At 36.0% G+C, this 18,438-nt stretch overlaps 1 protein-coding gene across 5 annotated transcripts; it reads left to right on the forward strand.

Moving 5' to 3' along the window:
* Positions 1–6,572: 6,572 nt before the first annotated feature.
* Positions 6,573–18,396, forward strand: LOC113708814 (transcription initiation factor TFIID subunit 5). 5 transcript variants are annotated; one of them, XM_027231423.2, is made up of 20 exons: positions 6,573–6,862; positions 7,167–7,560; positions 8,139–8,220; positions 8,306–8,384; positions 8,464–8,561; positions 8,657–8,713; positions 10,633–10,720; positions 10,836–10,945; positions 11,479–11,586; positions 11,735–11,886; positions 12,778–12,888; positions 12,995–13,064; positions 13,157–13,196; positions 14,362–14,526; positions 14,678–14,754; positions 15,333–15,449; positions 17,378–17,643; positions 17,753–17,848; positions 17,932–18,007; positions 18,119–18,396. In XM_027231423.2, exons 2-20 carry the CDS (start codon positions 7,382–7,384, stop codon positions 18,170–18,172), a joined length of 2,025 nt encoding a protein of 674 aa, XP_027087224.1. In that variant the 5' UTR covers positions 6,573–6,862; positions 7,167–7,381; the 3' UTR covers positions 18,173–18,396. The 5 variants fall into 5 exon arrangements, with proteins under 5 accessions (XP_027087224.1, XP_071920809.1, XP_071920810.1 ...); XM_027231421.2 differs by having other exon boundaries at positions 6,616–6,862; positions 7,111–7,560; XM_072064708.1 differs by lacking the exon at positions 14,362–14,526.
* Positions 18,397–18,438: the final 42 nt, after the last annotated feature.

Here is an 18,438-nt window from a genome sequence, read left to right on the forward strand (position 1 = left end):
AAAAATCCTGTGCATTAAATTCATAAAAGCAACAGGTGCATTCGTTAATCCGAATGGCATCACGACAAATTCAAAGTGTCCATACCTTGAGTTAAAAGCAGTTTGGGTATATCCTTCTCCAAAATCGTCAATTGATAATAATCCTGTCTCAAATCCAATTTCGAGAATACCACCGCCCCTTGAAATTGTTCAAATAATTCATCAATATGGGGCAATGGATACTTGTTCTTAATAGTAACATCATTTAGGCCTCTATAATTTATACACAATTTCAAACTTCCATATTTCTTCTTAATGAATAAGACCAGGGTTTCCCATGGTGAATCGCTTTCCTCTATAAAATTTCATTCCAATAAGTCCTGCAATTGCAGTTTCAACTCTTTTAGTTCAGCTGGAGCCCCTGTAATAACCGTTTTATCCTTCTTCGTTCACTGATCACCAATTCAGGAGCGTACTTAGAAAATTTAGTAAACTTTCCTTCGTACTCGGCTACACTAAGGGTTCCTTGTTTCAACTTGATAAATTCATCTTTTCTCTTTTCTTGAATTAAAGGAGGAAGAAATTTCTTATTAAATTTTCTCGTGAAATTCTCCCAAGTCCAAGGGGTTTAGGCTCTCTTCCACTTTCCTCTTATCACATCCCACCAAGCACGAGTCACTCCCTCAAATTGGAAAGTAGCAAAGTTCACTCGCCTATCTTCAGTATAGTTTAAGACGGCGAATATGTTAGTCATTCTCTTCAACCAATTCTCCGCTACCTCAGGATCAAGTTCACCAATAAATTTAGGCTGGTTAGATCTCAATAACTTCTCTATGGCTCTATCCTGTCCCCCAATTTGGTTAAATGGTCCAGGACCTTGTCTTTCAACTAAACGTTCTAGGATGTCAATCATCCTATTAATGGCGGTAGCCACTTGATTTCCCTCTATATTCTCTTGTCTTTGGGTCAGTCCAGTTGCTGATCCCTGGTCATCTCCGTGGGTTTGGGTCTGTCTAGTTCCTCGCCCACGGTTTCGACCACTTTTTCGTCCTTCCATTATCCTATGTATGTTTAGTGCAAGAAATAAATCAATTATGCGAGGAAAATGTCGAAAGCAAGAACCAATCAAGAAAATATTTTAAATAACAATAATTTACATTAATTAACACGTCAAAATTCATACAATTAACAAGTCATGGGGAAAATTACAAAATATAGCACGCAGGTGCTACAAGAGTATTTTCAGTCACATATGATTAAAGTAAAATCAAGTACCTCCAAACGTAGGCCACATAGTCATGCAAAATACAATGGTCTCAGCACTAACATCACCCCACCTAATCCTAACTATATTAGTCAAAAGGGCCAAAAAGGGGGTCAATCACTCTAGACTTAATCCACAGCAGGGCTATCAGGTGGAATCTCCTCCTCAGGATCCTCCTCCTGAACCGGACTCTGGACAATATCCGTCACCCCCTCTATCATCATAGTGGCATCTGCCAGGATTCCGGAAGTTTGATCACGGATTTCCTCTCCTACTCTAGGGCTCTAACTCTCTGAAGCTTCTTGCGAGTGACCGCAGCAGTAGCCACCTTGCCAGCTAGTACCTCCTCAGTTTCAGTAACCCTCTCGCCCTGAACACTAACTATTTGTCTCAACTCATCCACCTCCGCCTGTAAATTTAGGTTGGTGTTCACCAACTAACGACGCTCGCCATCCAGAGCTAGTACTAGGTAGTTCGGGTAGGCAAATGTTACCCTACACGAACATCGAGAATACCTATCATAGGGCGAATAACGCACATGAGTTCTTCCACCTAGAGCTCGGTAGTAAATAGGGTTAGGGGGCTCTACATGGCCATTAGCGTGGCCATTCCCATTAGCCGCGGGGTTTCCATTCCCATTTTTCATCTCCGCAAAACAATCACACTTTTTGGGTTAGAAACTTAATCACTAGCTCGCTCAAATATCACTTAAGGTATGACTTAGTCATCCTATCTCAAATCTTAAGGGTAAGGTTTTAGTATATCTCCCAAATAGATCTCTAACCTAGCGCTTTGATACCAATTGTGACGCCCTCACTTCTCCCTAAGGCGAACCAAAGGATATTCGCGGGATGCCTGCCCAATTCTCGGCAGGACTCGATACAATTCCCGTTCAAACTTAATACAACAGTTTCTAAAATGACAAGACAAAGTAAAGAAGTGTGAAAAACTTCTATAAATATTATCCTTTTTTACACCACAAGTTCACAATACATAAGTTACCCAATCCTTATATCAGGATCCCCAAAAGATACATTAATTCCCAAAATATATAACAGCCAAAAGTCTAGTCAATTACATTTGAAACCCTAATACAAAAGTACATCCAAAGGGTTCCACCAAGTTTCACTCCGTCCATTTCTGTTAAGGAAAACAAATCTACGGGGTGAGCGATTGCTCGTGAAGCCAAGAACACACATGCAAGTACGTTGTCCAAGTAACAATCCCAATTAACGAGTAAAGCAATAATATTCGAGTAAATGACAATTCGAGCAAGAAAAGGTAAACAGGAACAATTCAAGGATATAGGAGCTCTCAAGAGCTATTTTTCACTTGCACGATCAAGAACTTCCACGAGTTGACACTCCGTCAATTGGGTAGGTTATAATCCGTAGAATCTCACTTATCATGTCCCCGTTCACCATTACATACTCCGGTACCGGGTCAGCCTATCATTTGTTTGAGGCGATACAGTTTGAGTATGCCAAACAAGAACTCTCATTAGGTCGAGCTTACGTTTTCTCATGGTTCACTAAGGAGCCAACCAAGTCCATGCCGGCTTGACTCCAAGGTTGACCAGTGAGAGTTGGGTATCCCCCACTTAACATTTATGAGTCGAGGAGATTCACTCCAATGACTTATGCAGCCATAGCATAAATAATCACTTAAATACTTCACTTAATTCACTTAACAAGTTACTTTAAGCAATACAAGCATTTTATGTCAAGTAATTCAAGTACACTTCACTTAAATGAGAACGAGTGCGATAAAGTATACACTCGACTCAACATTTTCAAAATATTCGATATCAATAGCATTTAACATGTATCACATATTTCACACACTTGACACTCACCAATCACAAAAGAAACAAGTGAGCAATTTCCACTTAAGGGTTCAGGCGTCCACCATGGGATCCTCTTGAAGGTTCTCTTGAATGCCTGAGCAATTAATAATAAACTATTACACACTATCGCTTAAAACCCCTAATTATCGAAGAAAATTGTACAAGTATACAATCTAAGAAAATATCGTGAAAATGAGCCTTAATTACTCGTAAATCGAGACTCAAAAAGTGGTGTTTTAAAAACACAAGAGAAATCTGATTTTCATTTTTGAAATCAAATGTCAAACGGTCAAGTGGTATTGAAGGAAAAATAGAGAGTTCGAAAACTTAATTTCCTTTAAGTTCGGAAATTTTAGATTTGACATGTAATCTTTGAAAAATCGTATCTCACTCCTTGTAAGTTCAAAATTGGAAAACTTGGTACCCTTGAAAACTACTTCCAAAGTACTAAAAGTTACTAGTAGACACATTTCCATGATTCCAAACAGAAGACATTCGAATTTTTGGCTTCAAATGGCTGTTTTGGCTATCAAGACGGTTTTGGAGTTGGTTTTTGGCCAATTTTGAAAATTCGGCAAAATTCACACAATGTGAACTAGCCTCCCAAATTTGAAACTTAATTAGAGTTACAATCAAAGTTTAAAACACAAGAAGCGAAACAAGAATCGGAGTTTTGAGCACCAAAATATAGTAGGTCAAAGTTACTGAAATTTCCTTATTGAACAGGGATTTTCCAGATTTGAAGCATGAACTTTGAGGCTTTAGTTGGGTATCGAAATGGACTCGGAATGACACCAAATTTGGCAGTATTACACTACCATATAAGGGCTATTTCTTTGTCAAATTTTGTATAAAATTTTGTACGAGAATTCAGTTAACAAAGCCACTAAAATTTCAAAACTTGTTCTTCAATTTTCCTTTTCTCAAACATTTGGCCAACAACCATATCTCAAACATGGTTCATTTGTGAAGACAATGTCTAAAAAACATTCAAAATGTGTTTCATAGATGATTAACACCAAGGGTTTCAAAATAACAAGTTCCAATTCAAAATGAGCCATTGGCTAGCCCAAAATTAGGGTTTTCAATCACTAACGCAGTTCTGAAATTTGGCTACAACTCACTCAATTCAACTTAGAATTGAGTGTGGTTGGTGGCGTTGGAAATTACATTTATAGGGCTACAATTTCTCAGAAGGAATCGTGAAATTCTATCGATAACTAGCTCAAATTCAAGTAGCACATAATAGGCTTTCTAACACAGCTGAGAAACAGGGTAGGTGACTTTAAAAGGCTGGTACAATTAACTCAAGTGGAATCAGGGGATGCATTTTATACCGTTGGAAAACTGGAAATGTCTAATTTCTAATGATGCAAACGGCACTCGATTTCAACGTTGGAGAAAAGAGTTATGGTCGATTCAAAATCGCTGCCAGAGCAACTCTGGACAGTTTTCCAGCCATGAAACCATTTCGAAATTCAAACATTTACCCATCCAAATCAAGTAATTTTTGGTGAAAACTTTTCACACAACCTATACAACATATCTTCCTCAAAATCAAGTCAATTTAACCACAAAAAATCGCACCAAGGAGCTCGACAAAGACAGGGCAGATTCGGCCCTTCAACATGCAACACTTCGTTTGATTTTCTTTTCACTTTTACCACTTAGTTCTATTAGATTAACACTTAATCAACACAATTAACATCCAATCTCATCAAATCAGATCATTAAATCCATTGTGAGATTTTATAGAGTCCACTCACAAGATTTCCAACCATCCAAAACTGCCCACATGAAGTTACAAGGTTCTAAATGCAATATAACTTACATAAACTAAGATTTGAAGAGTGGATGATTATATACCTCCTTAGATGTTAAGACCAGAGATTTTCGGTCCTTTGAAGCTCGAGAAAACCGTGGAAATGAAGTTTTTCTCCTAACCCAAGATGATCTCCAAGTGACTTCGAGTGTGTGGTAGAAATTTGAGATGATTTGGTGTAAGTTTGAGTGAGATGAGATGAAGAAATTTTTGGGTCTTCTTCCTCCTTGTTGTTCGGCTGCTTGAGGATGTGAGAGGGAGTGAAATCTGATGTAGTTAGCTTCTAAAGGAAGCTTAGGAGTTTGTAAACCAAAATTACTCCAAGTCAACTAAAAAAATAATGCGCGTGCGCACGCGTTTCGTGCTCGTTTCTTCTCGGGTTTGTTTCATTTATGTTCTAAACCTTTAATGCACTTCCATTCATACTATTATTATTCACTCTTAATAGTCTAAAAATAAGAGTCTAATATCCCTCAAATTATTGCATGCGCGAAAACGCGTACTTCCGATTTGTGCGCGATAAAGCGAAATTTCTAAGGGATTCTTATAACGATGGTATAACTATTTAGTACTTGAGTACTTAATCATAAAAATACCTATTTTAAGACTAATGTTTAAGTCTTCAATTTCCAAGCTCATTGTACCGTCGAATCGATTATTATCTCCAAACACGCATTCACTATTCTCACTAAACGAGTTTTTATAAATTAAATTTGGTAACAAATCATTTTAAAAATACATGTAAGCCATAGTTCCATATAATTGGGTCTAAAAAGGGTGGAATAAAATATTCGGAGCAAACGAGAATTTGAATATTTAAACAAGCTAGAAATAGGGATTTAAAATAAGTAAATTTGCGAGTCCTCACAAGTTGTCAACTAAACGGTCCAAACCTTAGCAATTGGAATCAACCCCTTTCAAAAGTCATAGTGAAGGCCCATTACCACCAACCAAACAAGTACTTAGTTTTTTATATCTTTGCTAGCTCCACTAATGATAAAAGGCATATTTATAAAATCCGACCCGATTTGAAGGTTGAACTGATCGGCCCAATAATCCGAGCATTAGATCGGGTCGGGTCTCTAGTTGGATCGGACAAACCCAGTTGAGCCAATGGTTTAATCGAAAATCCTATCGATTTTTCAATTGACCCAATTTACCTTTTTTTTTAAATTGTGGGTTTTTGTTTTTGAAACAAAATGTTTATATGTTTTTTATAAGATTTGTACATTGACCTTCATTTAAATATGTATATATTTATAGACTTTACCACTTGTTTAATTTTTATTTGATAACTAAATATTTTTTTATAAACTTGTTTATTTTTTATTATACAATTAATCTTTTTAACTTTTAAATTGACATTATTTGATTAGTTAGAAAATTACTTTGTTTTTAAATAAAAATAAAATAATGAAAAATAATATTATATTTTTTAAAATAAGCGATATAAATTTTGTTTTTATGTTTGATTATATTATTTATTTATTTAAAAGTATGATAAAAATGAAATTAAATTTTCTATTAATATCTATATATTTATTATATATCTTTTTAATTATAATAATTAGTACTTAAAAGTACTTTATTATATATTTTATATATATTAAAAGTATTATTTTATATTTATAAATATTAAATTAATAATCACCAGTTCAATCACTGATCCATGACCTCGTCCCTCTGCCGGTTCTTTACCGGGCCGAGTTTAATAACAATGGATAAAGGCCCCAACGTTTCCTCGTTTTCGTCTTCTGGCCTCGGGGAACTCGTTTGTCCTTTCTTGCTTGAGTTTTGAAGCCTTGCGGCTTCAAATTGAGAGTTGTTTGGTTATAAATATTTTGAGGGCCTACACCCCAAGTTAACAGCGAGCTTAAGTCGTTGGCTGTCCCGGACCCGTTGCACAAAGTTGTCTGGAGCTGAAGAATGCAAAGTAATGGGCAAGAATTAGGTAAATTTTTTTTTTTTCCGTTGAGAGCAGATTAGATTCCCATGAAACTAATTTTGGAACAAATTGGGCTACTGAGATGGACTCCGGCAATGATAAGGTGACTAATTAGGAGCTGGTTGAACATGATTAGGGCTTGAGATTTAAATCGAGTGTTAATATTTTAACATCAATTGGTTCTTTTCATGGTTTAATAATGGAGTCGATTTTGTAGTTAATGTGCTAATTGTGTTTGTTCTTGCTTGTAACAGTGGAATGTAGTAGGCGCCTACTGATTTCCGTTTAATTTGAAACAATTTGTGTCTAGATGATAAGAGAAGCTGCATTTGAGAGCTGAGACGAGGGAAGAGTAAATTCGGATTGCAAGCTGTGTGGGATTGAGTTCAAGTAAGTTTGACGAATTCTAACTTGGGTACAGCACCATTTGTGGTCGTACCATACCCTAGCAGCAGAAATTTTCCCGATATTGGAATTTTAAACAGTATCTTTGAGCAAGAAAGAGGGTAGAATAGAGTAAAAGAGATGGACGAAGAAGATATTGAGAAAGCTGTAATGACCTACTTGAAAAAGAAGGGTTTCAAGCAAACGGAGTTGGCCTTCCAAGAAGAACAACAGCGACAGCATCCCAAAACTGCCTTGAACTCCACCAATTCCCATGTTGACCCTGAAATCGCTTGTCAAATCCTCTCATTCTCTTCTGAGTGAGTAATTTCCGCACTTCATTTACTTTTTCTATTAGTTGATTGTAGTTGATAATTAGAAGAACATAAAATTGTGCCTTCATTAGAAAACTGACAGGATAATGCAGTGAATGCTGAGAGACCAGAGGTAAGATGACAAATTGGATTTGTGTTGGTTGTTTGTAGAAGCAATTAGCTTTTGGGTTTTGTCTGCATTTGTCCCAACAGTCATCTTTTTCATTTTGAAGAGAACCTTGTCGGGATTAAGTTTTAATTTTGCTAGGATAAGCCTGTTAATACACTTTAGGTTTGACTCTTTATTTTCTATTTGAATGTTCATATTGAATTATTGTTAATATATGTGAAAGCTAAATGGTATTCCTTTTCTCCTTCCCGGGGTTTGATACCTCCATATCTTCCATTTATAACTATTCTTTTCTATCCCGCTTTTTTCTCTATTTGATTTAATATGGTTAATTTTTTAGGCTTAAGTGAGGGTGGATCAGCTGAAACAAGACTTTTTTTTTTTATTTTTTCTTGTTTGTTATATGGCAATGATCAAAAATCACTTAACATATTGCTATTGTTTGGCTATGTAGATTGGAAAATAATCCTGCCCAGTACCATGAGGGATATGGCAAGCTTCGATCATGGGCCTACAGTTCATTGGATTTATACAAGGTTTGTTAAATGAATCAGAGTATTACATTACATTTTGATTCTATTACACTAATATTTCTAGTGATCATTTTTGCCAATTATGCAGCACGAGTTGCTTCGAGTTCTGTATCCTGTTTTTGTTCATTGCTTCATGGATCTTATTGCAAAAGGTCACATTCAAGAAGGTGATTTTTGTTTTTGAATTTTTTTTTGCCAGTGGTTAAATTCTTAAGTTTGTAATGAATAATGCTGCTTGAATTTCAGCAAGAACTTTGTTTAATAGCTTTCGTGAAGACCATGAGATGATGCATGCACGTGATCTCCAAAAACTGGAAGGTGTTCTGTCGCCCTCTCACCTGGAGGTTAATTACCATTCTACCTGTACATTGCTTGTGATCTTGGCATGTTTTAAATTTGATTGCAATTTGTCCTCAATTATTTTCTATTATTGTGATAGGAAATGGAATTTGCCCATTCTCTAAGACAAAGCAAATTCAACATTAAAATTTGTCAGGTGATTTCTCCAGCTTCTGTGTATAAAATAATATATTATTGTCTCTCATGGGTGCAAAAATGTTTCTTTGGCTAAGATCTTGAGCTTCTTTGAACTAGCAGAATGTGCATGATGAGGCATGTACCTTTAGGGATGGCAATGGGGGTGAATTTGGAGAAAAGATGTGCCTGTAATAACTACAAGGCCAACTAAATATACCTCTGGCCCTTTTGAATTCCTTGCCAAGTGATCCTTACTTTTTTGCCACTTGAATATTTTAGTCCTTAACTAGAGTCTTGGAAAATAAGGTTTTGATGTGCAATGTTGGAGATATGTATATTTGGCTGGACTTTTGTTAAAGTACTAAATTGGCCAAATGATAAAAATTATGGATAAATTGGCTAAAACAAAAGTTTGAAGACTAAATTGATTACAGAAAGGAAGTCGAATGATGAAATGAACTATTTTCCTTATGTAAAACTGATATTAAGAAATATCACAGCGAAAAAGTTTGGATGTCAAGATAATGCAAAAGTGAGTTTTGAAATGCTATATGGTAATCCGAAGTAAGCTTGAAAATGCCATTAAACAAAAGGTAACAGAAGTTGCACCAATCAGCGTGATGATGGGTGGTTTACAAGATGCCCACTTAGGTTAGGATGCCTATCAGTCTTGGTGTTGTTCATGATTAATTTCATACAATTATAAAAGAGAGCTAATTGTATGTGTTAAATTAAGGTGAAGAGGGAATTGTGTAGGTTCCATATTTGTTAGTTAAGAATTAAGGAGATAGTTGGGAAAAAATGGGGCTATGTTCTTTGTGAACAAGATATTTTGTAGTACAAAAGTAGTTTGACATGAATAGACTGAATAGAAGGCAATCAATTTGGGGTGGAGGAATAACTGTAGAAAACCTTTAACATGTTTTGCTGTATGTGATGCATTTTATTAACAAGTCATGTTATCTAGTACATATTATGGGCACGAATGGCGTGTTCCCCATCAGCAAGTGAGTAATTTGAACCCCCAATCCAACCCCATTCCCACTGAACCTCATTAACAGCCCCATTTGGTCGGCACCTTTTGGATATCTGCATAATTTCCTTCTCAGCATACTTCCTGTTCTTTTGCTTTCTGTTTGTATAATGCTGAGATTCTTTTGAATTCTGCATATAATTTGATTTTATTGTATCTAAGATTATTGTATTGTCTCTGCAAATGTAATTTGATTTTAAAAGCTGGAGTATCAATATAAGGAAGTGCATTAGTACTTTATTAACAATACGAGACTATCAGCGTAAGAAGCTCAATGTATCTATATCCTATGATTTAGGGACGTGAAAGACACATCTTGCATCTATTAATGTCAAGAAATCCATCTAAATTGCATGCTAAGTCAACTCTAAATGAAGAAAGTGTTAACGCTCTGTGCAACTATTGTGTACCATGCTTCTTGTCCTTAATAGACAGCTGTCTTCATTTAGAGTTTACCCCTTTTAACAGTTATGCCATCTGAAGTGGTACCTTTTCATATGAATTAAGTAACATATGTATGTTGGGAGAAGGCTTTCATTCTGCTAAAATTATAAATAGCAAACTGAAGAGGAAAGAAAGGGGAAAGAACTGATGCTTTGATTAAATTGGGAACATGAGACAAATTATGCATGTAGCTTTGGGTATTTAGTGCTGCACACTAACTACATTATATTTGTCTCATAGAATGCTTTGATTACAGTACAGTTTTACATTAGTGCTAGTCATGAATTCAGACAACCTAGTTTATACTTATCTTCTTATCCGAGCCTTAGTTTCTTGGTCTATTTATGGTCCTTCAATTGCATTTTTCTTTCCTTGAGGAACAAGGCCTCTGTTACCAAGTTTTATAATGTGGTTTCAGTTTAAACACTATACACTCACTTTCTTTTTTTCCCCCCTGGCAGTACTCTTATGATCTACTGCTGCAATACCTTCACAAGACGCAGTCTGTTGTAATGCTTGGACTCATAAATGAGCACATCAACTTTCAAGGTACATTTGCACAGATCTCACTTGTAAATTAACTATAAATGCTCAATTATAGGGTGATGATTGCTCTTTATAATTATTTTTGTTGACGTTTAATTTCACTGTATTTTATTGTCAGTCTCTCCTGGACAACCAACTTCAATTTCTGATGATGCTGAAGTTGTTACATTCATGGGCAGTGGCCAGGATGCCACGAATCTGATAAATCAGAAAGAAATACATTGGGGGGTAAGTAAAGAAGCAGATGACTGGAATTAGGTTCACCTAAACATTTATGAATCTATATAGCATATTGCCAACAGCTAATTATACTTGGATTAAGTGAGTATTTGAATATGAAATGTGATTTGTCCTGGTTTGTTTTGATGGTTTATGACATTTCTAAGGAGAGGGGGTTTGCTCAAGTACTTGTAACCTATAAATGTTTATCTTTCCGCCACTAGGTCAAAAAAGAAAGTTCGAAAGGAAAAACTGGTAGTGCATGGTCAATCGTGGATAGGGATTGGCTTATTGGTGCGACAGAAAACAGTATGAAATGTCCTTTGGGTGGATATCTAGTTTTGTGCTGTTACCTGCTGCTTGGGAAGGATACAAGTTGTAAATTTTTTTTTTTTGGTGCTGCTGTGACTAATCTAATTCATTATTTACAAGGTTGTGGGTGGATTAGACTAATGTTGCTTGGAAATTGAAAGTGCTTATGTTTAAGTGATTAGTTCATATTTCTCTTGCAAAGAGAAGCATCACATTGTAAATTGCAACAGTTGCTTGAAGATAGTTTGGAAGAAAGGTTGGAGAAGGCAGGAGCTCTGGTTCCAGATTCAGCAAAGGTGGATGGAGAAGCGAGGGAAGGAGAGGTGGAAGAGAACAAGGTGATATGTGGTTGTTTTTTAGTATCATCTCTTATATTGACATTCTACCATTATTTGAAATGTTGTATTTGTATCCTTCCTAATGGAAGTACTGGCTTGTCATTTTTTGAACCTTATGTTTTATACTGCTACGCTTTGCCTTGTTTAGAAAAGACCATATGAGGGAGGAAAGCAAGGTGCTTCGCTCAAGAAGTCAAAAAAGGATAAGGTTGCTACTGCAACAGGCAAAGCTTCTCGTGTGGAGACTAGCACAGTGTCTGTGGCACCACGTGTCAAACCAGAGCTAACCTTGCCATCGATGTACTTTGCTGACATTCCTTATGCATTTTGTTTACGATGTCTAAACTTTTTAAATCCTCTTATGGTACTTCTGGTGTAGAACACAGATTTAGCATAATAGCAGTAATGGACATAAAGGAGCTTTTCTTTTTGGCTGTAAAACAGTGGTAAAGAGAAGTGGTTTTTGTACAATCATCTAGCTAATAGGAGAATAGTTGGATAAATGTTCTCTTTGCCCTCTTTGACATGCTATGTGTACACAGTTCTCTGCTATGTATTAGACAATTCTGTGGTTGTGAGCAAAATGACCCCAGCAAATGGTTTTGTATTCTCCTAACTAGTTGTATAGGCCTGTGGACAGGTCAAAACTGTAGGGGTGCATGTGTTGTACTATAAAATCTGTGATGGGAGCAACTTGTTGATCCATGTTTACCAAACTAAAGAAAGTGGTTAGCAATCAGATAACCATTTAGTTTGTCTCAGACATTCATTTAGTTATGTAAAGGGCCAGGGCCAACTCAGTGCATTTGGTTTTCACCACAGTGGGTTCTTTTTGTGGCTTACTTGTGCAGTTTTATCCTTGTGCAAAATAAATGGGTGGTATCATTTATGACCTGGTGACCATCTAAAGTGAAGATGTATTACTTTAGTACCATCTAATTGTAGAATGGACCTGTTTCTGAGGACCATGTTCCACCACATCTATGAAGGGTCTTTCTTCTACACGAACTTATATATTCAATTAAGTAAAAGAATTGACAAGTTTCTTTTCTATAATTTGTTTCACCCATTTGTTGCATTTATAATTTCTATTTGTGTTCAATTGCAGCTTATGTATTATTTTTTGTGGAACTTTCTAGTTCATTTACATATTTTCTTGTCTGAAGCACTCTAATTGTATTTCTTTCTTAGACCGGCTGAGGTAGAGCATTCTATTCTTGAAGATCTCCGGAATCGGGTACAACTGAGTAGTGCAGCTCTTCCTTCTATCAGCTTTTACACATTTATTAACACACATAATGGGTATGTGATTCAAATTTTGTAAAGCTTTATTTTGGATTGCTAGATTTCAAAGTTCTGCTTTGTCATCTATTGGTATTACTTGCCAACCTCGATGCTGGTCTTCTAGGTTAAATTGTGCGTCAATATCCCAAGATGGATCACTCGTTGCTGGTGGCTTCTCAGACTCATCGCTTAAGGTTTATGAATTCTTTTTGCTATCGAATGTCTTTCGCGAGCTTTGTGTTTTCTGCTGTTTTTATTCGTACTAATCTAGAAATCATGTTTCCAGGTTTGGGACATGGCAAAGCTTGGGCAACAAACTGGTTATGGTAATTTTATTGACCGTTTTGCATTTCGGATCATCTAACTTTTCCTTGAACATGCAATCTCTCTCTCTCTCTCTCTCTTGCTAATCTTGAACATGCAATCCCACATGACACTCTTTGATTTATTCAAGACTTTTGTTAAAATTGAGGCTAGATTGTGTATATCAAAGCCAAGGTAGACTGGTCAGGCTACTTGTCAATGTAAGAAGCTTAGAAAACAACCATTCTATCTAATGACTTAGACACTTGGAAGTCTGCGTTCTTCTTGGATGTTTGAAGACTGGAAACCACACAACCATTTCTAATTACTAAGGTAGAGATGTTGCTTTAAACTAGTGGAACAATACAAAAAGCCCCAGGATAGAAGCTGGATTTTCAAATGCTCACTCTAACTTTTCTCTTGGAAGAGTTTGACCATTATAATGATGCCCTTTTGTAGTCCTCATTTTAAACACTGATTTGTAATAATCGTTGGGACAGGTCTCTGTAGTTTCAGTGTTAAATTAGGGTAGTCGCTGGTGCTAGAGAAGCCCTTGGAATGAAAAGCGTCGACGTTTTGAAAACTCTACTGACAGTACCTTTTTTCTGTTTTACTTTATTGAAATAAAAAATGCAGTCAACTCTGGGAGGGGATGAATGTTTCTTAGTGCATGATAAGTGTTAAAGTAGAAATAACATTAGAAAAATTTTTATAGGGTGTTGAAGATTGATTGATTTTTACAAGGTTCATCAATCCTCTCCTGTAGTTGACCTTAATGTCCAATTGTTGTACTTGAAGAAACCAATTTTATTCCGTTTCTTGAGAGAATTTACAATCTATTGAGGTTCTGCATATTCTGTTATCTACGGTTGTAAGGTTTACTTGGTTAGGAATAGGTGGCTGCCATTCTTCAGAACAATCTCATGTATCACCTTGAAGCATTTTTGAGGAAATATAAACATGGAAGATAAATTGATCGTCCTTATTTTGGCATTTAATAGAGTACATGCATAGCAGCCTGTAGAGTTTAACTACTCAACATGCCTGCTTTGATAAACTCAGATGTCTTAATACTCCCTTAAGTACTGCACGCATTGGTTTGTTTTTCTATCTGAGATTATGTATTTAAGAACAATGTGTCCCTTACTAGGATATGAAGTGACAGTTAGTTTGAATGGTCTTCTTCAGCTACTTCGCAGATAGTAGAGGATTCATATCCGAGTGACTCTTTACTTGGTGCAAACAGTGGGAGAAAATCATATACATTATTTCAAGGCCATTCTGGACCTGTATATTCTGCTACTTTTAGTCCATTTGGAGATTATATTTTGTCTTCTTCATCAGATTCAACAAGTATGTGCTAATTTGCCGGCAACTGGTTATTGGTTTTACATACCCTGGTTATGAATTCTCTTTGTTATTTCTGCTTCTTCAATATCTCATTTCAATTCCTGCAAGTGCTTCTCAGACTGGCATTCACTATTATAACACTATCATTTTGCAGTTCGTTTATGGAGTACAAATTTGAATACAAATCTTGTTTGTTACAAAGGTCATAACTACCCTGTATGGGATGTTCAGGTAAACCTTTTTATTTATTTTGTACAAACATACTTGTGCTTGTTAAAGGTCAAAACTGGGATATGACATACCTGTATCTGCTGTTAATCATTTTAATAGCATATGAACATGAAAAGAGACTAGGCAACCTGTAAAACAGCTTTTTGGAAAGAAATTTTTGTATCGTGATTTTCATTTGGTGCCTGATTCGTTTATTGCACTGCATTTCAAGTTTTGTTAGAGGAGCATCTGATGGGCATTACCTTTTGTAGCACACTTCATTTTGTCTTTAGTGTTGTCCCATGCACTTTTGCATTGATTTTCTTCTACAGAACTTTCATGGTTTGGAAATTAACAAGCTATTTTAACAGCTTTGTTATTTTCTTGAGGAACATTCTTTTAGCTATAATTGCTTATTGGATCCACAGTTGGTATTTTGTGGAATTAAGCATAGTTGACAGTTCTAATGGTTTCCATGATTGCATTAGCTTCTTACTGTTCATGATTGTAATCATTCTTTCAGTCAAACTATTGCATGTGTATAAGCTGTTAACTTTGATCTACTTTATGATGTATGTTCAATTTTCATGTCAAACCAGTTCAGTCCAGTGGGACATTATTTTGCCAGCTCTTCACATGATAGAACAGCAAGAATCTGGTCTATGGACAGAATGCAGCCTTTGAGAATCATGGCTGGTCACTTATCTGATGTAGATGTAAGTATAGCATGGTGCATTATAGTTTGCATTACTTTTTGAAGGTTTCTGGTAGAGACTGAAAGCTCCTCAGAGTGATGGACAGACGCTTGACTTTTATCACTTCTCAACTATTGCCTTCAATAATTTTTTAGGACTGATGAGAGGGATATTTCCTCAGTATTTGGACTACTCATGCTTGCTTTTGATAAAAGGAATAGATAGTCTGAATGTCCTTATGACAGTATTCAGTCCCATACACATACTGAGATTTTTTTTTTAATTTGAACTAGATTGGAATTGCATCTTTTATGTTGGTTCAATTTCTGTGTTATATAAAAGAAAAGCTATATAAATTTTACTTTTCATATACATTGGTTCTGTAGGATCATTTGGCATCTACAAGGCATAATATTGGTTTTGCCCTCTGAACTGCTTATTCTTTTTAAATATTTCTCATGAGCCACATTTTGTGCAGCTTATGCAGGATTTTTTTAATTTTATTTTTTTTTATTTCAATGGCTCATATCTGTCTTTTTAGTGTATCCTTGTCCTTGTGCTATTCTTATTTTGTGCATGCACTTTTATATTGAGAGTATTGTTTCTTAAGAATCCATTAGCTGTGTACTCGTCCTTATTCTCTTTTAGTTCTGTGCAAAATAAAGTACTCCCTCCCCAAAGGAGTGTTTTTTGTTTGACAGAGCATGAAAATAATGCTTTTTGTTTCACAGAGCATGAATACTAAGAGAGTCAAATATAATTTATTGTTTAGTTTGGACTGGGAAACATGTTTTGTCCATCATGTTAGTCATTTAAACAGACAGATAGGAATATGGGTGCTGCTTCCTTTTCAAGTTTGTCATGTATTAGACAGGAGTATATTACAGATTTCCATGTGATATAGGTGCATCTTATTTGGAGACGGATAAAAGAAGAGTTGACATTTTTACTCCATTGTGGTTTTAGGCCTTAAATGTAAGATTTTGATGTTTCTTTGGTGCATAGAAGTACCAAACTGTGGTTCAGGACCATGCAGCTGTACTGCTTTGTATTCTTTTTCTCTCTACTGTTTTGCTTTTATTTTGAAGATGTTATCACTCAACAATCCTGCACATATAGTTTCTGAATGCCAACTCTTTCCAAGAATCAAGAAATATTAATCAAAGCCTGAAAACATTGTAGTTCTCGTGGGTATTGCTGTGCAGAGTGCTACAGTTTTGGGTGGACACTAATTTCTTTTGTGCAGCCCTGTGTATCTTTTCTCCCCTCATGTAACTTTTTATAAACCTTAAGCACTTACCTTTATATGAGCTTTTCACACTTTTGAAGTGTTTTCTTGATGTCCAAACCCTTAGTACTGTTTGTTTGGCTGTGCGATCACATTATTGTCCTCGGTTTGGATTCTGTGAAGTTTAGACTATGGGCAAAAGTTTGGAGCTAGTTTCTGGTTTGACATTGTGGTTTTGATCCACAAATGCTGATACACATTTAGCTTGGAAAGTTGGAAATTGATTGTTTTATGTACACAAACAGTTTAAAGATGTAATTTGGTCCTTTTTTTAGAATGTACAGACTATACAATCAAACTGGCGATCATAATACTTTCATGTTTGAGGTGAAAGTGAGGTACATATGGCTCTTGAGCGGTACTTCAAGATATCAATGAGTCTTGTGTGTTGCTAAAATAATTTTGTGTCAGCTGTTGAAACATGCAAGTATGACCAGGTGTTCATACAGGCAAGTATGACATTGATGTATACTTGTTGCCACCTTTTGCATCTTTCCCTACTCTTAAACATGTTGTTTGCTTTCCTTTGACTTGCACTGTTATGTAGCTACAATTCTTTTCAAAAGGGTTGTCTTTTCAATGTCGAATATTCTCATAGCTATTTTTCCCTGTGTAAATATCTGACTTCAAATATTTTCTTGTGCAACTTTTCTTTGTGTAGTGTCTGCAATGGCATGTTAACTGCAACTATATCGCAACTGGATCTAGTGATAAAACTGTTCGCTTGTGGGATGTTCAAAGTGGGGAGTGTGTAAGAATATTTATTGGTCACCGGAGTATGATCTTATCATTGGCTATGTCCCCAGATGGACGATACATGGCATCTGGTGATGAGGATGGTACAGTTATGATGTGGGAACTTGCCAGTGGTCGTTGCATTAGCCCCTTGGTTGGTCATACATCTTGTGTATGGACACTTGCTTTTAGGTGGGACACATATCCAAATAAAATCCCACGGCGCTTCTTACTTTAAAATAAAGAGAATAATGAAGTATTCAAGCAATTAATCTGTTATTACTTGTTATTCATGTCTCAGTTGTGAAGGTTCGCTTCTTGCATCTGGTTCTGCTGATTGCACTGTGAAATTGTGGGATGTAACTGCAAGCACAAAACTGTTAAAGACAGAGGACAAGTAAGTCTTACTCCGTGCATGGCCATCCATCTGCTTTCCGATAATCAAGAGAATCACTTGTTATTTGTTTTGATTATCATCAGTAAAACTGGAAGTATAAATAGACTCCGGTCACTGAAGACTCTACCAACAAAGTCTACCCCAGTTTATTCTTTGCAGGTAAAGTGAGCTTTACTTTCTTGTTTTCACTGATGTCATAGTTAGTTTCTGCAATTTAACTAGAGTAAACAAGTAACATAGTTACCTCGTGTGTTCATTCATCTAAAGCAGTTCTCACGGAGGAATCTTCTATTTGCTGCTGGAGTACTCTCAAAAAATACTTAAAAAATGCAACCTGACTGAAAGAACATTCATCATACTGCTCTATGAACATGTTTCAGCAGCTAGTTGCGATTCCTGCAACTTGTAATTTTAAAAAGGAAACATTTGCTGTAAAATATTCACAGCTAAACTTTTGTTCTTGCATCTTATCTGCTGTAGGCCTTTTCATATGCAGTTGTAGTAAGAATTTAATTCTATATTGAACAGCTGTTTCCATATGTTTTACATTCTCTGCGTCCGGTTTTTACATCTTTAAAGTATACCCGACT

The sequence above is a fragment of the Coffea arabica genome, chromosome 9c (genome assembly GCF_036785885.1).
Source record: "Coffea arabica cultivar ET-39 chromosome 9c, Coffea Arabica ET-39 HiFi, whole genome shotgun sequence".
NCBI classification, from domain to species: Eukaryota; Viridiplantae; Streptophyta; class Magnoliopsida; order Gentianales; family Rubiaceae; genus Coffea; species Coffea arabica.